General features: G+C 52.5%; 7 protein-coding genes across 7 annotated transcripts; 2 read left to right on the top strand and 5 right to left on the bottom strand.

Moving 5' to 3' along the window:
- The first annotated feature begins 2 nt into the window (after nucleotides 1-2).
- On the top strand, nucleotides 3-2,037 carry BJY04DRAFT_203856 (putative histone acetyltransferase Spt10). Its single transcript, XM_073713404.1, has 3 exons — nucleotides 3-164; nucleotides 262-773; nucleotides 832-2,037. The coding sequence occupies exons 2-3, from the start codon at nucleotides 306-308 to the stop codon at nucleotides 1,879-1,881; spliced, it is 1,518 nt and encodes a 505-aa protein (XP_073564296.1). The 5' UTR covers nucleotides 3-164; nucleotides 262-305; the 3' UTR covers nucleotides 1,882-2,037.
- On the bottom strand, nucleotides 2,038-3,698 carry BJY04DRAFT_203853 (acyl-CoA dehydrogenase). Its single transcript, XM_073713403.1, has 2 exons — nucleotides 2,323-3,698; nucleotides 2,038-2,239 (listed from the first exon to the last, which is right to left on the bottom strand). The coding sequence occupies exons 1-2, from the start codon at nucleotides 3,220-3,222 to the stop codon at nucleotides 2,072-2,074; spliced, it is 1,068 nt and encodes a 355-aa protein (XP_073564295.1). The 5' UTR covers nucleotides 3,223-3,698; the 3' UTR covers nucleotides 2,038-2,071.
- On the bottom strand, nucleotides 3,692-5,066 carry BJY04DRAFT_203850 (uncharacterized protein). Its single transcript, XM_073713402.1, has 5 exons — nucleotides 5,006-5,066; nucleotides 4,892-4,948; nucleotides 4,803-4,818; nucleotides 4,409-4,747; nucleotides 3,692-4,355 (listed from the first exon to the last, which is right to left on the bottom strand). The coding sequence occupies exons 1-5, from the start codon at nucleotides 5,006-5,008 to the stop codon at nucleotides 4,321-4,323; spliced, it is 450 nt and encodes a 149-aa protein (XP_073564294.1). The 5' UTR covers nucleotides 5,009-5,066; the 3' UTR covers nucleotides 3,692-4,320.
- Nucleotides 5,067-7,354: 2,288 nt separating this feature from the next.
- BJY04DRAFT_224984 (cytochrome P450) lies at nucleotides 7,355-9,261 on the bottom strand (the record flags this gene model as incomplete). Its single annotated transcript, XM_073718106.1, has 7 exons — nucleotides 7,355-7,550; nucleotides 7,618-7,648; nucleotides 7,699-7,902; nucleotides 7,950-8,712; nucleotides 8,760-8,897; nucleotides 8,945-9,165; nucleotides 9,222-9,261. 7 exons carry the CDS (start codon nucleotides 9,259-9,261, stop codon nucleotides 7,355-7,357), a joined length of 1,593 nt encoding a protein of 530 aa, XP_073564293.1.
- Nucleotides 9,262-10,219: 958 nt separating this feature from the next.
- BJY04DRAFT_224983 (bifunctional terpene synthase/polyprenyl synthetase family protein) lies at nucleotides 10,220-12,722 on the top strand (the record flags this gene model as incomplete). Its single annotated transcript, XM_073718105.1, has 7 exons — nucleotides 10,220-10,535; nucleotides 10,587-10,869; nucleotides 10,921-11,605; nucleotides 11,688-11,842; nucleotides 11,887-12,050; nucleotides 12,096-12,346; nucleotides 12,405-12,722. The coding sequence occupies 7 exons, from the start codon at nucleotides 10,220-10,222 to the stop codon at nucleotides 12,720-12,722; spliced, it is 2,172 nt and encodes a 723-aa protein (XP_073564292.1).
- A 529-nt stretch (nucleotides 12,723-13,251) lies between these two features.
- BJY04DRAFT_224982 (cytochrome P450) lies at nucleotides 13,252-15,067 on the bottom strand (the record flags this gene model as incomplete). Its single annotated transcript, XM_073718104.1, has 5 exons — nucleotides 13,252-13,423; nucleotides 13,496-13,662; nucleotides 13,754-13,861; nucleotides 13,926-14,803; nucleotides 14,857-15,067. 5 exons carry the CDS (start codon nucleotides 15,065-15,067, stop codon nucleotides 13,252-13,254), a joined length of 1,536 nt encoding a protein of 511 aa, XP_073564291.1.
- Nucleotides 15,068-16,556: 1,489 nt separating this feature from the next.
- Nucleotides 16,557-17,706, bottom strand: BJY04DRAFT_203844 (bZIP transcription factor). The gene is made up of 2 exons (XM_073713401.1): nucleotides 17,394-17,706; nucleotides 16,557-17,334 (listed from the first exon to the last, which is right to left on the bottom strand). Exons 1-2 carry the CDS (start codon nucleotides 17,545-17,547, stop codon nucleotides 16,586-16,588), a joined length of 903 nt encoding a protein of 300 aa, XP_073564290.1. The 5' UTR covers nucleotides 17,548-17,706; the 3' UTR covers nucleotides 16,557-16,585.
- Between the last annotated feature and the right edge of the window lie 15 nt (nucleotides 17,707-17,721).

The raw sequence follows: 17,721 nt of genomic DNA, 5'->3' as shown, positions 1-17,721 counted from the left end.
CACCCCATTCCGGTCTCGAGAATACTCGCTCGGTCCTTGAAGTTCCTCCAACAAGTCTCAACAGCTCTATACAAGACGCCGAAGCAACTATCCATTGGCTTCGCTCATACGGTAGAGCCGGTTTCTTTTCCAATTCATTTCTGTCGAGTTTTGCTGTCGAGAAGGTCTGTCCTTCCCCCGTTCTGAGGCCCTTTGCTGTCCTGACCGCAGTGCTGGATACTGCGCGGTAGTCTGTTGTCCACTCACTAATGCGGTAAGCAGTCTCGTGACCGGCATTCCCGAATTAGGGTATCCCCTGCACCAGCATGCCTGCCAATGATCTCTCCATGGAGGATGAGACCGAGATCGCCCCTCGTCAGCTAACGCTTCGTGACCGATCAACGGTCGCGACGCTGGTGCCTTTCCATTCATATGCGCAGATCCCAAAGTCGCTGATAGCTCACCTTTGCGGGCAGCTCAACCGGGAAATCGCAAAGGGTGATACTTATGCAATGGTTGATCCGATCCCGCCGCAGCATTTCGCTCCTTACTGGTTCTCTAACTTTGGTGCAATCATGTTGATTGGCGACATCAAAGATGTCAGCGATGTCCAAGCAATGGATGGGAACGTGAACTGGTCCAAAGCCTGTCTGGGCAGTTTCAACATCCGCCCGAATTATCCGGGACGGAGTAACCATGTTTGTAACGGCATGTTTCTTGTCACAGACGCTGCTCGAAACAAGGGTGTGGGTCGCCTGATGGGCGAGGCTTATTTGGACTGGGCCGCTCGATTGGTATGTGCCTTTCTCAGTGTGAAGGTTCTAGGTGTCAAGGACCAACTAACTCAGCCAGGGGTATACGTATGCCGTATTTAACCTGATTTACGAAAACAATGTGGCTTCATGTCGGCTGTGGGAAGGCCTTGGGTTCAAGCGGATCGGCAGAGTGCCTGCCGCTGGCAAAGTCCTCTCCAGTCCCGGGGAGTTTGTCGATGCGATCATCTATGGACGTGATTTAGGTACCCAAGGCGAGGATCCAGTCACGCAAGATCGATTCGACAAGATCAGATACTATCTCAAGCACTCGAAGTATCCTCGCGGTGCAGACCGAGCGGAGAAGAGTCGATTACGGAGCGCAGCAACACATTACAAACTGATTGAAGGCGAGGACGGCGAAGGCGAGAAACTCATGCTCAAGGACAAAGAAGTCGTTTCCGACCCACAACAACAATACGAGATCGCCAAGCAGGTGCACCTAGAGCAGCACGCCGGCATCAACAAGACCACCGCCGCCATAGCGGTCAAATACCACTGGGTCCGCATCAAAGAAACCGTCAGTCGAGTTATCCGCGACTGTCCCCACTGTAAGGAAACAGTCAAAGTTCCCTCCCCAAGCGCCGATGTCGGCATCGACGACACAATGAATACAGAAGACGACAACGACGGAAAGCAGACAATCGATGAACAACCAGATACCCATATCGACTCGCACATCCCACAAGCTGAACCGATGCCCGCCCCGCAAATCATCCACCACACTCCAATGCAACACCAGAATCTATTCACAGCAGCACATTCCTCAATTTTGCAGGGCCACGTAGGCTCTCTCAGCGATTACCCAGCTGTCCCTCTCGATCCGCAAATCATGTCTATTCACCAGATGCCTCGATTTCAGACTCACGACGCTATGGCAGATCCGTATGGGCATGCTCATCAACTCCACGAGGGAAATGTCCGGCATCACGTTGCCCCGAATGAGTACCACATGATGGTCGATGATCCAACCGATACAGACGCCAATGCTTTGGGGCTCGTCCACTCGCAGGCAAACGACGTGCACCACGAACAAATGATGAAATACCAGTACGTCGCGCACGGCGAAGATGAGCTCGATTTCACATAAGTTTGTCAAGGTGTCAGGCGCTTGGGGTCGTTTCTATTTTCTTTGGTCTATACTGTTACTTTCCTTGTGACTATATTGTCTGCTACATAGCATAGCATACATGCATTATCATAGAATGCCATTTGGATAGAGGGAGCTATAAATTTCTGAATACATGTTCATTTTGACTCAGGCCTGTTGCCACACAAGATTACAGCTTCGTCTTCTCCCGACTGACCTTCCCCCCAAACTCGAACAGGTACGCCGCAACCTTGCGCATCTGAATCTCCTCCGACCCCTCGGTAATCCGATACCGCCTGAAATGGCGATATATGTGTTCGAAGGGGTAATGTCTCGAGTAGCCATCGCCACCATGAATCTACACCAGCAGTTAGCCTCAACATAGTCTCACCCAGCACCCCCAAACAATCAGACAGAGAGAGAACTCAAGAAGAGACACACCTGAATCGCCCGATCCGCAGCCTGACAAGCCAACCGATTCGCCCAATAATTACACATCGCCACCTTATCACTCAACCCGCGCTCAATCTCCACCCACGGCGTCTTCCCAGACCCCCTACACTCCTCGACCACCCGATCCATCTCCCCACTCGTCTTAAGAATCAACAGCCTCAACATCTCCACCTGCGTCATGAGCTCCACAACCGGAAACTGAATCGCCTGGTGATCCGCCAATTTCCTCCCCTCGCCCCAGATCGTCCTGCTCTTCGCGCGCTCAATCGCCTTCTCAAGACAGAATTTCGCCGCGCCGCACGAGCTCGCGGCCTGCCGGATGCGGTTCTCATGCACGAATGTCTGCGCGATCGCCAGACCCGCGTCTTGCTGCCCCAGTATCGCGGAGGCAGGAACCCACACGTTATTCAGCGTTATCGTTGCGTGGTCCGTGGGCATGTTGAATGTCCACTCGTAGCTTACAATTTCGATTCCCGGGGTCTCGCGCGGGATCAGGAATGCTGTTATCCCCCGTGCGCTGCCGTCCCTCCCGCCTGTGCGGGCGAAGACGATAAGGTGTGTCGCGTAGTGTGCGCCAGTCTGCCATTTTTTGGCGCCGTTGATTTCCCACCCTTCGATCCCGTCTTGACTTTTCTTGGTCGCGGCGGTGGACATGAATGTTGCGTCGCTGCCGTGGTCTGGCTCTGTGAGGCCGAAGGTGGTGCGGAATTCACCGCGGAGACGGGCGGGTATGAGGGTGTTGCGTTGCGCTTCGGTGCCGAAATGGTGCAGCATGAAGACGTCCGGGAAGTTTCCGACGACGGAGTGTTCGTTTTGGAGGTCGTTTGCGAGGCCGAGGCCGCCGCCGTAGGTTGGGTGGGAGGCGAGGTGGAAGCGGATGGCGGACATGTAGAGGTTTGTGTGTGGGTGCGAGGTGCCGCCGTAGATTTTGGGGAGGGCGAAGCGGAAGAAGCCTGCTTGGTCGGCGAGGATGCGGGCTTTGTCTTTTTTCTTTATTAGCAGGGTATTCGGTGGATGTATCGTTGGGTTGGGTTGGCTAGGTGTAGGGTAGGGGGCATACTTAGGAGTTCCTCCCACTCTCTCCTGGGTAACCCACCGGCCTCCCAGTTTGTGCGTGCATATTCGCGGCGGTGGTCGAAGAAGCGGTTGTTGTCGTCTGCGTGCTGCAGGGGGAGGATGGTGGAGTGGATGAATTTGTCGAGGGAGGCGAGGTGGGCGACTAGGTCGGGGGGATAGTCGAAGTTCATGGCGGCGGTCAAGCTATGAGATACATGTAGGGTTCAATGGAGCTGCTACTGATTGATAAAATATAGATGATAGAAGAACCTTAAGGATACCCCAGATATGGATGTCCCCGCACGAACCAACCCCGCAGCGGCAGGCAGCCTCGGTCTCGGATCGGCCGGCCACTCGGCTCATATATGAACATGCACTAAGTACTTTCTCAAGCTCCCGTGGATATCGACTACTGCGAAACCACTGCAAGCTTTCACCGAAGGCACCTCCATCAGCGTCCTACAAGCTACGTTGGAATCCAATACCTCGCCGTTGACGGACACAATATGTGCAAATGCAGTAACCAGTTTAGACGGAAGCTAATTGAGGCTTGGGATCCGTTACAGGTACAGTGAGAGAATGGGGCATTCTGTGGGTATGACTCGAGGGTTGTGGATGGCACATGGAGGAGTAAATGAAGGGCAGGAAAGGAATAGGTGTATGAAGGTCTTCAACTTGGAGATTTCGAGGATGGGAGAATGCGTTCCCGGGCCGGAGCTATCCATCTGCTGAATTGTGATGAAGCTTTTTGGCTATATGTATTTTGGTAAGGCTGGCCGAGTGCGTTCCTTATGACCATGGGGTATATGGAGAATAAGTCCTTTGGTTATAGACACACTGTGTACTGGACTACGATGATCGGTATATGAGGGTATCCAAGGATATCTCTGCATGTACTATCTCAAATAGCCCTCTGCGCGAATATATCCTCTAAGCCTGCGACATCAACTTGACAAACTCCTCATCTGCATCCTCATCAGTCTCTCATCAGAACAAGCTAGAACGAAAGACAACTCACAGTCAATACTCCCATCCCCGTTAACATCCGCCAACTGCAACATCTCATCAACATCCTTGTCACTAACATCATCCCCGATACTCCTCAGCACCTGCCGCAACTCATCGGCGCTAATGCTGCCGCTCTTATCCTTATCGAACACGGCAAAGGCCTCTCGCAGCTCGGCCTCGGGATCACTGTCTTTGACCTTGCGCGACATCATGACGAGGAACTCGTCAAAGTCGATGGTGCCGGTGCGATCGACATCGAGCTCGTCGATGATGTCCTGCAGTTCGGTGTCGGTGGGGTTCTGGCCGAGCGAGCGCATGACCTCGCCGAGTTCGGTGGCGGTTATGTCGCCTTTTTATAGAGAATTAGTGAAATATTTTAGAGAGAGCAATAGATTGTAACTGACCCGTGCCATCTTTGTCCTGTTGAATTGAGAGGTGGTGGTTAGGAGAGCAGGTCGGGATCAACAGTGGAGGATTACCCCGCAGGACTTACGAAGACGGCAAAGACCTCCTTGAACTGCGCGATCTGGTCTTCGGTGAGGTGTTCGGCCTGGGGATGGGATGTCAGTAATGATTTAGATGTAGTAGACTGACTGGCAGAAGATACCATGATGAGCTGTAGTTCTGTGACAGATGAGTGTTGTGAGATTGTTGACAGAGGAGGGGTTGATGGAGCTGAGCTGTTGTGGCTCCAGCTGAGAGCTCAACTCAGCTGCACTGCCGCCATGCCAAGTTAAGCCTAATCGGTCATTACCACGAGTCTGCTCTAGTTAAGTAACTCTTGGCCGGTCTTGAGTACCTAGAGAAGTGCGCGAACATGAGCTTATCCTAAGTTGGAGATTGGGCGCAGAATATGGGCAATTCAGCGGCACGACAGAGAAGATGGATCCACATTATATACATGCATTAAGAACGGAAGTTTCTCATCTGGCAATGATTTGTCCTGAAATGGGCGCGAGAATCCTAAACATATGCCATATCGTTCGTTCCTATAGAGAGAAAAAGTCCTACTCATTCAAAAGCATCCAAGGAAGTGCTCACTGCTGAAAGGTGACTCGCACAGGAACAAGGTCACTTTAGCCCTGGGGGTGTTGGTTGATCAGCACTGAATACAAGACGTGCAATCAGTCCTTGCATGTTAGCTCGATACAGCCATCTACAAGCTCTACATCTTGGACTCGAGATTCAGTAACTTCTAGTGCAGTAAGCCCTGTCGAAAAGCCCAATGCAGAATGCATCATGTCAAAATCTGCTGGCGATTCTGAGGATACAATGGTAGTACCTTGTGCTGGACGTGCAACGTTCGGCGAATTCCACTGGCTTCACGGGTGCAAGGCTCTCTTGTACCACCTACAAGAAACTAACAGTCGACCTACTCGCAGGGCTGTTGGTACATCACCACCAGCAACATGACCCCAGAGTGTAGTTTGTCCGCCATGAGACGATGTAGGAAGTGTGTCTACTACAATGGGGTAGCGTATGTATGCGCGAAATAACCTTGCACATGCCGTGAGCACAGAAAGGGGGTTGTGCAACATGGTGGGAAACCTGGCATTACACAGGTTGTAGTGAGAAAGGGAGGTATGACCGTTGTTGTCCTACAGTCTGTCTTCTCGACCCGGAGATGGCCTAGCATACTGTCTCTGGTTGTTTCGTAACCAATCAGTTCACCTATCAAGCTCCGCTATACAGTTATTTTAACTTGATTGTTGGAATCTACTAGCCAGAAAGGAAGAACTCTAGCCCTAGGTGAAGAGCTTCCATAAACTTTGCAGAATAACCCCTGTTTATAGAGGATGGAATATCCAGACTCTTGGAAAGTAAAGACCCCACAGATTTCCGAGACTGACATTCACAGCGATGCGATAAAACAGATTCCATCTTCAATGGTCCCCCCACCGACCTCGGCGCAGACCTGCCATCTTCTCGCCGTCCGATCGAGTCGAATGCCATCTGTGGTGGAACAGCAATACATGATCAACATCCTCGAGATGCGCCTTGTAGATCCTGGGACACGCAAGTCGAGGGCTCTCTGTTTCAAAAACCTTCAACCTGATACCGACAGCCTGAAAACCGAGATGTGACAGGGCTGCCCCAACCCTACCTGCTCGTGTACTACATTATCAGCCCAACGTCGCAGGGAATGTGCCAAACAAGACTCGTCAATGTGGATCTCGATCCCGACCAGAGAATACAGAACACAGAGGAACTTCTGCCAGACTACAACAAACGCTGAGGGTTGGCAAGGGCTTGGCTCTCGCCACACACTTGAGGCGTCCACAAGGGACGCGATCCTGGAGGTAGGCTCAGTCTTATAGCGTCTGCCTATAGTTTCCCCTGGAGTGTTATCTCCAATGGAGATGATGGGGTTGCGATGGGATATGCCCTGCGCGCGCGCACCCAGCTGCCCTGATGCAGACGGACAAACCAACCCAAACCCGGATCCATTCCTCTTACTGCATGCGAAAGAGAATATCTTTCTAACAAAAATGACTACGCAGATTCTCAATATTGATTCGATGAACACTCCGAATACCCCGACTCGTCCCTCCCCTCCTGCCACCGCCGAACTACCATTCAGTCTCACGCCCCTGTCGGAAACCCACTATATCGAGCTGCCGTCTTATCATTGCAAGCGGTGGGGGCTCTAGGCAGAAAGAGGCCTCCGTACGACCACTGTGGATAAATGACATGAAAGAGGAAACCATTAGCGGTGGGAGCAAATATGGATTGATGGACGAGATCTTCCGACGTGCGGAATGGGCTACATTACAACTGACAATACCACACGACAAGAGATGCATTGAGCAAATATCAGTCAACAAAAGATTGAATAGCTGGAGTCAGGTTTCAAGCCCTCTTAGTTTTTATTGTAGTGGAGGGTCCGAGCCATCCACTCGCCTCCATGCGCTCAGTCTACCTCAACTCAAGCATCACCTTTCCCACAATTACTCGTCTACGCCCTTAACCGGAACTCAAGTTCAACAGTTGGATCCGGCGCAAGAACAGGCTCGAGATCCAACGTTCCCCGACGCGCCTGATCAGGCCCAGCATACCGGATGTCGTAGCGGCGGATGAGCTCGCCGAAGATAGTCTTCATGAGCCGGATAGAGTAGAATCGACCGGGGCATGCCTGTCGGCCGTAACCGAAGCTGTACGGTATAACGAGTTAGTGTCTCCTTCCAGTAGGGATGGAAATCAGGGCCAGGGGTATCTTACGTGAACCATTCGTAGCGGATATCGCCTTTCCCTATTCAAGACCGTTAGCGAGGTTTGACAATGAGGTAGAGGTGAACGTACGACCCGTCGCCGACGCAACGCCAGCCTTGCGATCCTCCTCTCGCATGTTATAGAATCGGAGATGATCGAATTTCTCTGGGTTCGGGAATATCTCAGGGTCTTGCATCATGCACATGGTCGGGAAGACCAGCTTCGCGCCCTTTGGGAGTACGAGGCCGTCGTCGAATCGGAAGGTGTCGCTCATGATGAGGCGCCAGATGGTTACTTTGAAATCAGCATCGCTTGCTTGAAACAAGGGCTAGAGTACCTACGCGAGGCAATGCCGGGGTTCAGTCTGAAGGTTTCCTGCATGAATGAGTCGAGCTTTCGCATTTTGGACATGGAGCTCTCGGTCCATGCGCCGTCGGACTCGGAGAGGCATTCGTTAATCTCAGCGCGGAGTTCGTCCAGACAATCTTGGTGTGCCGCTGCATCGTAAAGTAAGTTGAGCATGCTAATAGTCGGCGTGTCGATGATAGCTGCGGAGAGAAGCAAGAGCCGGTGAGCGATGGCCTCTGCGCTCTTTTGCTCCTCGGCAAGGCTATCGTCAAGTGACCATTGGACGCAGTCCACCGGCCTCTCGTAGCCAGCAGGCCTGAGGATCTCCATCCGTTTCCTCTCTGCAACATCTTCGGTCACAAAGCGAGCGGCCGCGGCAAGGTAGGGGCGCTGTCTGAGGTGGATCAAGTATATGACCAGGTTTCTTAGCGGCCCCAAGTAGAAGTATCGAAGCACCAGCATGGACGGGATGACTTGCATGGTGTATTGGTCCATGGCACGGAGGAACGCCGGGTTGTCGGCTAGGGCTTCGCCAAAGACAACGCGTCCTGAGACGTGCTTCATCATCGTTTGAGTTAGCTTGCGTGCATTAAACCGTTTCCATTCATTCGGGCTGCCAATCTCTCGGTGGAGGATCTGCTCCGTTCGTACTTGGACCATGGACTTGATCCCCGTGAGGTTTGCGTTCATGAGCTTCGATCCGACCTGGACCTCAAAGTTGTCGAAATGGCCAGCGGAGAATTTCGCTGCAATCACCTGGATGGGTCAACTACCGATTGGGGAGAACAATCGAGGGAGCGCACTTCATCAATGAGATCTCTGCAGCTTAGCTCTGAGGTCGCCTGGTTCTTGACCTGGGCCAGGTATTTCTGCGGCAGGACATACACCCAGCATTGGAATGTACCGATGTAGATTCTGAATGTCTTCCCCTTCTTACTATACTACCGTGGGTCAGCAGCGTGTGGGCGCCAACTGAGAGAGTAGATACTTTGTAATAACCATCTCTTATGTACGGAAGCAGCCTGGGGACAAAGAACCTCCAATAAACGCCAGAGCTAAATGCATCGCCTATGCGTGAGCGTGGTATGGCTGGGACTCTCTTGAGGCTATAGGGATCGCGCCCCGTGAAAAAATATCCCACTGTGAGAAGAATCCCGATCAGGGTTATGAGTAAGGCTCTCGGGCTCTGCAGCGTGAGGTTCGAAAGGTCTATTCCTATATCAGAGATGCTCTCCTGTGTAACCTCCAGGCTAGAAAGGAAATACCTTGTAGTGGGAAACTGGTCGAATTCTGGATCAATTCCATTATGGCAAGGTTCCCAGCCAGATAAATTACTGCGATTCGGCGATTTATCAAGGGCGATCTCGATATCGCCATGCAGCCCAAAGACCTTCATATATCCCCGAACTCAGGCCATGGTATCTACATCGTCAGGCTCACGCATTGATAAGCCTGGAACAGCACAGGAGTTGGACGGAATCCAATCTGCCACAACACGAGGTATCTCCCATTCATACCCGGCTAAGACCGCATGGTTGCAACATCAGGGCGTCCATGTCGTACACCGTTCTCATCAGCTGAACCAAGGGGGCGTTTGAAAGGCGATGCAGCAAATGGGTAGCTAGGATCGAGACCAGGCCAGAGGCGACCGGGACGAAGCATCACTTCGGAAGGGGGTTGGCTATTGAAGCGGTCTGGTCTTCGTGGCCCTGATACACCATGGGGTTGACATGGGATACAAAGTACACAAGCCACGGTGTACAATGCGGATCAGACAAGCATTACCGTCCCTGACGCAGAGGTTCCTGCGCTTCCACGCAGGGTACTGTGGTCCGGTTGGGAATATCACAAAGCTTATTATATGCTGCGGCTGTTAACGATGTATGTTCGGCGTAATTCACGGTCAAGCTCAATCAAGCGCTCTCGGAATTTCCAGAAGAGCGAGCGCAGCTCATGGGTTTATTTAAACAACCCTTAGTTGCACAACTTGGCTCGATGGGCAATGCATGTGGTACGCAGTCGGGTTCTTGCACAGGGTGTGTTGCAGCAAACCATACACGTCTCATCACGGCATGAAGATCGTTCCGAGCAACTTAAAGGGAGACCTTGTTCGAGGCGACTTGATGGAAACCCGGCGTAGAAAGACTCGGGCCTCGCGAATGCTACCCCTGGAGGCTGCTAGATAAATCCGGTCGCGCCAACCGATTCTGCCCCAGTCCCTGAGATTATATCCCAAAGTCACTTTGCGGCAATGGAGCTCGCAATGGACACCCTCGACAGGTACAGTGATCATTGTGACCTGAAGGACGTGCGCACGTACGATCCGCCGCCACCCGAATGGTTTAGTTTGTACCCAGTGTATTTATCTAGGCACCATAAGATTTCCGACAAGGCGAGCGCCGACTTCCTGATTGAGTGGAGAGACGCCTTGGAAGCGGACAATCTTGGACAGCCACTACCGACCTTTGCGCCATGCCAGACGCCGCTGGGGAACTACGCCGCCTGGGCTTATTGCGACTGTCTACCGGAGCGGATGAGGATGGTCACGCAATTTTGTGACTGGGCCTTTTTCTGGGATGGTTCGTAAGGGAAGAAGACTTGCTGACAAGGATTGCACTGATGTGTCGCAGACGCAACAGACTCGTTGCCAATGGAGAAGAACGACGATATCACCCAAGACCTGGCACTGACCTTGCTCTCTCACATGAAGCTTTGTGAGAACCATGAGCCTAAGTATAAGATCAACGATTTGGCCGGACGCTTTGTGGATGCAGTACTGGAAGTGGACTCCGATATTGGAATGCTGGAAATCAGATCCTGGCAAGCGCATCTGAAAAGCCAGTCGGCCAGCTATCACAACAACATGTCATTTGAGCAATTCAAGTCCCACCGAGTGAAGGAAGGGGGAGTAAAGTAAGCCTCCCAGCAGTTGTCATTTCCCAGCGCTGACACTGAGATCGCCAGTTGGGCTTATGAACTCGGATCTTGGGCCAATAAGATCCGGATTACACCAGAGGAGAAGGCGACCATCTGGCATCTGGTGGAGGAAGGAAGCTTTGCCACGATTCTAATCAACGACTACGTCAGCTTTGGGAAGGAATTCGATGCTCACCAGGCTGCCGGCACCTTGGACCGGATCCAAAACAGCGTTGCTCTATTCATGCGCGAATACGGCTACACAGAGAATGAGGCCCGCAGCATCATCAGGTCCGAGATCAACAAGGGAGAGCAGATACTTATAGATGGTTTCGAGGCTTGGTATAAGGCTCCGGGTCCGAAGTCAAAGGAACTTCATCGTTACCTCGTTATGGTCATCCAGCTGCTGGGGGGTAGTACACTTTGGTTCTTGCACGCACCCCGGTACCACCATGAGTTGAAGACCACGGCGGAGGATCGAGCCACCCTTATTGGAAAGGGCACTAAGCCTCCTCGCATCATGGAAGGATATCCTCCACCGAAGGGGGCGAAAAGAGCCAGTAGTCCACCGGAACCGGGCACAAACAACAAGCGCAGGTCGACGGCAAAGACGAATAACGTGAAGAGTATCAACAGCGTCAGCAGAACCAACCATGTCAACCATGTCAACCATGAAGGCAACCACAGCAATGGTCTCTCTGTTGGAAAGGAGCCGCCAATGGCCTCGTACTCCGTCCCCTTCATCAGGGCCCCAAGCCATGCACGTTGCCCCTGTGGTGCCTTCCCGTCCTGACGCAGTGCTGATGAGGCTGTAGATCTGTGACGCCCCCTACGAGTACATCAACTCCCTCAAGTCGAAGAACATGCGCAACAAGTTCATCGACATGCTGAACCTGTGGCTCAAGGTCCCCAAGGATTCCCTTCTTGTGATCAAGGACATCGTCCAGATGCTCCACAACTCTTCCCTGATGTACGCGACCTCTCACACCTGAGCTTTCATATCTAACCTCTTAGGCTCGATGACATTGAAGACGTCTCCTCCCTGCGGCGAGGCCAGCCGGCAACACACATCTTCTACGGGACAAGCCAAACCATCAACAGCGCCAACTTTACCTACGTCAAGACCGTCCACGAGACCACCAAGCTCCGCAACCCCGAATGCATGGAGATCTTCATAGGTGTGCACCCTGATCTGTCTCAGCAGGTCCGTACTAACCTATCAGACGAACTAAGCAACCTCCATCGCGGCCAGAGCTTCGATCTCCACTGGCGCCATCACGCACGATGCCCATCAACCGACGAATACATCATGATGGTAGACAACAAGACCGGCGGCCTCTTCCGCCTCATGCTCCGGCTCATGGAAGCAGAAGCCCCAAACACCACCCCCGACCCATCTCTCGCTCGCCTTCTGACCCTCGTCGGGCGGTACTACCAAATCCGAGATGACTACCTGAACCTTACTTCCCCCGACGTAAGCAACCAACAACCACCCTGTGACACTTCCAACCTAATACTGACACCACATGCAGTATACATCCAAGAAAGGCTTCTGCGAGGACCTAGACGAGGGCAAATTCTCCCTCCCCCTCATCCACCTCCTCAGCCACACCCCCGACCCAGACCGAATCACCTCCGCCATCTACAACCGCCCCAACCCAACCAAGACGCTGAAGCGCGAGGTCAAGACACATATCCTGGACGCGATGGAATCGGCTCGATCCCTGGACTACGTGCGTAGAGTCATGACGTACCTCCACGCGGAGATGATGAAGACGTTCGACGACGTGGAGGCAAAGATGGGCACAAACGGCGGGGCGCGCGTGTTGCTGTTAGGGCTGGCACTGTAGTCTAGTCTAGAATTGAACCTGAAACTGAGACTGAAACTACGGGGTAGAGGTTGTATACCTGAATGCGTTTGGTTGGCTTTGTCGTTTCCATACAGTTCGTAGTCGTCTACACCAGAATAGAACAGGCTACGTTGACGAGGAGAAAATACTCAGTCAGTCAGGTCCGTTAAGAGCAACGGTTCCAGGTGAGCCGTACTCTAACCGCCGTTCCCAGGATACATACCTGTACCCAGCTTCATCTACTTTAACAATTAGGATTCCATGATGACCGCGAATCAAGATGGAAAGAATCCAGTTCAAAACCTTCCCCTTGATATATATATATATAGTCGCGATTCAATGCGATGCAATAGCACCCCCCCCCCAAAACGAAAAGAAAGTGAAATCCAGTTGCGCGAAGAAAGCTAAGCGAGCGAAAGTCTAGATAGACGACTGACGAAAGTAAGATGGAACCACTCCAGCCAGAGCCCAGGTATGAACCTAGCGCCCTGCTCTGTCGAGGTCCACTCTGACATCAACCCCCAACTAACTAACCCTTCATTCCCGTGAATATGACCTTGGCCGAGTAAAAGCCGCACTCGGGCATAGCAAGATGGAAATCCCGCGTTGTACGGATGTCCTCTAGATCTGTCTCGTGGAGCTGCCAGTCAAATGTGCAGGTTATTGCTGCTATCAGGTGGTACAATTCTGCATACGTCAGACTATATATATATATAATATACATAGGTAGCGGGTCAGCCAAGGGAACGTGACGGTGGAAAGGACTGACGTACCTGATTCCCAGGCATTGTCTGGAGCCCTGGGTGAAGGTCACCAGATGTTTGTGGAGGTTCACCTCGTTGGCGGCTGCATCAATCCACCGGTCTGGATTGAAGGTCTCCGGATCAGGGAAGATGTCAGGGTCCATGGAGACAAAGTAGATTGACTGGCTTATTGGGGTCTGGAGACAGGGACCGGTATGTTATATTAGCATTGCAGGAGTGGTGGGTTGGTCAGGCAGAATATGAACATGAACATGAACATGGACATACACCGGAAGGGATGGCAATATCCTTGTACATGACCGGCTCGGCTGCGACCCGGGAGGATCGAAGGATTGCAGGATGGGCCAGACGAAGGCTTTCGCGGACGACGGCCGTCTACTGTGATGGTTAACTCGAGATCCTTCTCCTCGGTAGTGAGTTAATATGGTTGGACTCATACAAGGTAAGGAAGCCTCTCGAGGCTAGACGCTGGAATTTCCTGTTCAACCCAAGTACCCTTGTCGCGCGACAAGGAAAACGACTCGAACAGCTCTTTGCGGAGGGCCTTGAGGACTACTGGATTACGCGCGAGATAAAATAGAGCCACGGCGCCCGTTCGGGCCGTGGTATCTGTCCCCGCGGCAAGTATACTTGTCACCTCAGCCACCAGCCGCTGTCGTGATTTCTCATGCGGCGGGACAGTCTCCGCAACCAGAGCACTGAAGATAGTTTTCTTCCCCTCACCGTCAGCCCCCGACTTGGAGGTCCCAGCGAGGTATTCATCAGCCTTGTCCCGCGTGAACTGGAGTAAGCGGAGAACCGGCCCAACGACGGACAGCCGCCCACCGAGCGATTGCACCGGGAGAAGCCACGCGAGACGAAAGACAGCCGGGTAGAACCGGACATAGTGAAGCCATCCGATCGTGTGCGCCGCCGAGTCGGATATCGGGGTTCGATACCTAGGGGCATGCAGACTCCCCAGGCTTTCCCCATACATGTATTCCGAGATCACGTCTGAGGTTAGGGCGCCCAGCGCAGCATGCAGCTCAACCACGGTGCCCTTTCGACGCGCCTGACCGAGCTGCCCAAGCAGGATTCTGACTTTCTCTCGGATCATCCCGTCGAGCTTTGCGACCGATTGCTTGGAAAAGAAACTGTCGATGATGTGCCGGCGGAGCTTGTGGTGGTCGTGGTCGACCGTCGTTAGTACCGCGTCCGGAATTAGACTGCAGAAAAGGGACTCGGGATCCTTATCTCGTCTGCCTCCGGCATATATTACGCTGTAGAAGGTCGAGTCCTTGATGTGCACCTCGCGCGGATTGATTCGGACCACGGGGCCTGCCTCAGTATCGATTAGGGACTAGCTTGTCATATTGTGCTGCTTATCTCACCGTAGCGCTCGTGCATCTTCTCAATCTGCCAGATGTATTTTCCGCCCTTGATGGCGTCAAAATATAACTCGTAAAGATGGGTAATGGCTGCGAGCTTTGGGCCTGGGATTCTGCGGAGTGGGTGGAGCCATAGGCGATAGGCGCTGAGAACAGACAGCCATCCCAGTGCTAATGAAGTGATATAGAGGAGGATGGTAGGATTATCTGGCATGTTGCTGAGGTTGCAAGAAGCAAATGGAGCCATTTCTCTCTGCGAATGTGCGGGAGTCAAATGGAATACCAGCTTGGTACATTTGATCAACAGTTTTGCGGAGAAAGACGAACAGAAGATTAGGGTCCTCGGTAAACTATAACTGGGAAGAGGGCCATCTTACATGGTGCTTAAAGGAGTCCCTAGCCAGCTAGTTCATGCTGTGTCACAGAGAACTATACGGTCTGGATGGGTTCAGAATGTGAAAAGTCGCAATGGGTATCCATTTTGACCAATAAAGACGAGCTTAATCTCAGAGTTCTTCATAGCTGTCTCTGGGCGAGCCCGAGTTTGATGCAAGTAAGCCCAGCTCTTTCTTCAATAGGTCGGCTCCTGTCAGATGAACGACAGGATGGCCGTGGATAGTCCAGTTCCATTCAATTCCGGTAGGACATTGTTTATTGGAGCTGCAGTAGATCCGGACTCTCCTACAGGGCGGGCACCTGTGTCATTGGTGCATAGGTTATTGTTTGTAGAGATTTCCCGACCGTCTCCGAAGCCCACGTAGCACAGAGATAGGCATCTTCTTTCCCGATTTCCATCTGGGATGTAGTCGCTTCTACAGAGCAGAGAGGCCTTGGAGATCCGAATGACGCCCCGAGAGAAAATAGGAAGAAGATAACATAAGAGAGCAAGCAGGAAGACAAGCCATGAACCCAGACTCGAGATTGCATATACGGTATCAATCGTGTTCTTTCAGTCCAGGTGCATAGGATCGAGGGGAGACCCCTAATACTCATGCAGCGTCGCAAGAGATGAAAACACCCGAGCACCAGAGACAAGGGTGACAGACGTCGTTCCGCAGGTCGACAGTGAGCGATGGTGCAATCCTCTGTTTTCAACCTTATTTAAGCGCCATTTCTCCTTCCAGCAGACAATCAGAAACCCACGCCTTCTCTCGAGTCCAAGGGTTAGATGCCGGTGGAAGATGATTTCTTTCCACATTCGATCCGGGTCGGCCTCCAGCATGCTGCGAAGATCTGTGGGACCCACTTGCAGGTCAGGGTCAGTCGGCATGTCAACACAGCAGTCGAGGCCAGGGATCGATCTCATGACTTACGATGAAAGTAAGCAGGCAGGTCGGCAGCCCCGAGTCCATCAGGGAATATCTGGGGTAGAAGTATTCGAGATTCTCAGGTGCGGCTCTCGAAGAGCAGACTAGGTCGAAGAATCATGTCTTGCGTTTGATGTTTGACAGGTTGGGAGTTGACGAGGGTTAAGTTTTACAGGCAGACCCCTTGGGAGGTCGAACGGCTGGATAGTGTTGGAATCTGTCAAGGTATTTCTGGAAGAAACAGATGACTTCCCCCGTTCCGTAGGTGGTGATCGATCTGCTGAGGATCGAGATCAGCATGGATGCCATATGAAGTTATCCAACCCGGGTTCAAACCTCCAACACCGTGGCTATGCTGATATCGTTGGTTTGGAGACTGCGAGGAAGGTGACTTTGAGCTATTGAATTTTTTCATTATATTTATGTTATAGATACCGGAATATCATTTTTTCACCCCGTGAACTCCGCCAACGATTCGTCGACTCCAAAAGCTCCGGACAGCCCGCCACAACCCACGGCCACCGTCGCAGAAAGTTCTCCGACACCTCCCAATTCCGAGGATCAGTCGGATCCCCCCAAACCAACAACCCACAGCTCTCCTCCTTGACCTCCCAGAACCCCATTATATCCAAGCACAGCGGATGGTCATCAAAATCCCCAGCCAGTATCAGATTATCTCGTATCCGCGGGAACGGGAAGAAGTCCAGCCACGGGTGATGAACCACTCTTGTTTGTAATTTTGTCGGACGCAGACTGACGGGTAACTCATCCGGCGCCACATACCCCGGGAGCTGCGTGCCAAACGGTGACAGCGCATCATCGTCCATCCATTCTGGCCCTGGCGACATCCCCAGTGTAAGCATATTGCTCATGAAGGCGCGAAAAACATTGACTTTGCAGAGTGTGAGGAGGTGGTCGGCGGAGGGAGAGCCGTGCACGTAGCTTTCGACGGCTCTTTGGCTGAAGCGCTCGAGCAGCTTGTCGATTTCGTCGCCGAGGAAGCACATCCGGCGTTCCCATGTGTTCACTAACGGATTTGTTTCGCTGCTTGAGCAGGGAGAGGAGGAGTCTGTGGAGGAGGATCGGGGGAGGAGGGTGACTTCGCCGTTGGCGATCATGTCTTCTATTTGTTGTTGGATGGTGAGTTTCTTCTGCTGGGCGCGCTTTCGTTGTCCTGCAGGTGTTTATGTTAGACTAGCGCAAGCTGAGTGAGAGTATAGACTAGGGACTAACGGAAAGCGCGCTGGTTAATGCGATTCTGCCTCTTTCGCCTCTCTTTGGCGTCGCCCAGGCCAGCCCAGTCATCTTCGGGTTCGGAGGAGGGTTTTGGCACGGGCCATTGCAGGTGTGTTGGATTTGAAGATCTTTGCGATAGAGCCAGTTCCATGGTGAGTGAGTTGGAGTTGGAGATAGACAGTGGGGAGAGAGAGTGGCAGTGTGGCACTTGTGGCAGAGAGGGATTTAAAGTGGAATCGGAGTTAAGGCGCGGGCGCTAAATGCTGACAGTGGAGGTCTTGGCGTTGCGTCGCTCTTTTGGACTTAAAACCTCCTTCGATTCTCC

This window comes from Aspergillus karnatakaensis, assembly GCF_047715665.1.
Source record: "Aspergillus karnatakaensis strain CBS 102800 unplaced genomic scaffold BJY04scaffold_108, whole genome shotgun sequence".
Lineage (NCBI taxonomy): Eukaryota > Fungi > Ascomycota > Eurotiomycetes > Eurotiales > Aspergillaceae > Aspergillus > Aspergillus karnatakaensis.
This window is presented reverse-complemented; position numbering and strand designations above follow the sequence as displayed.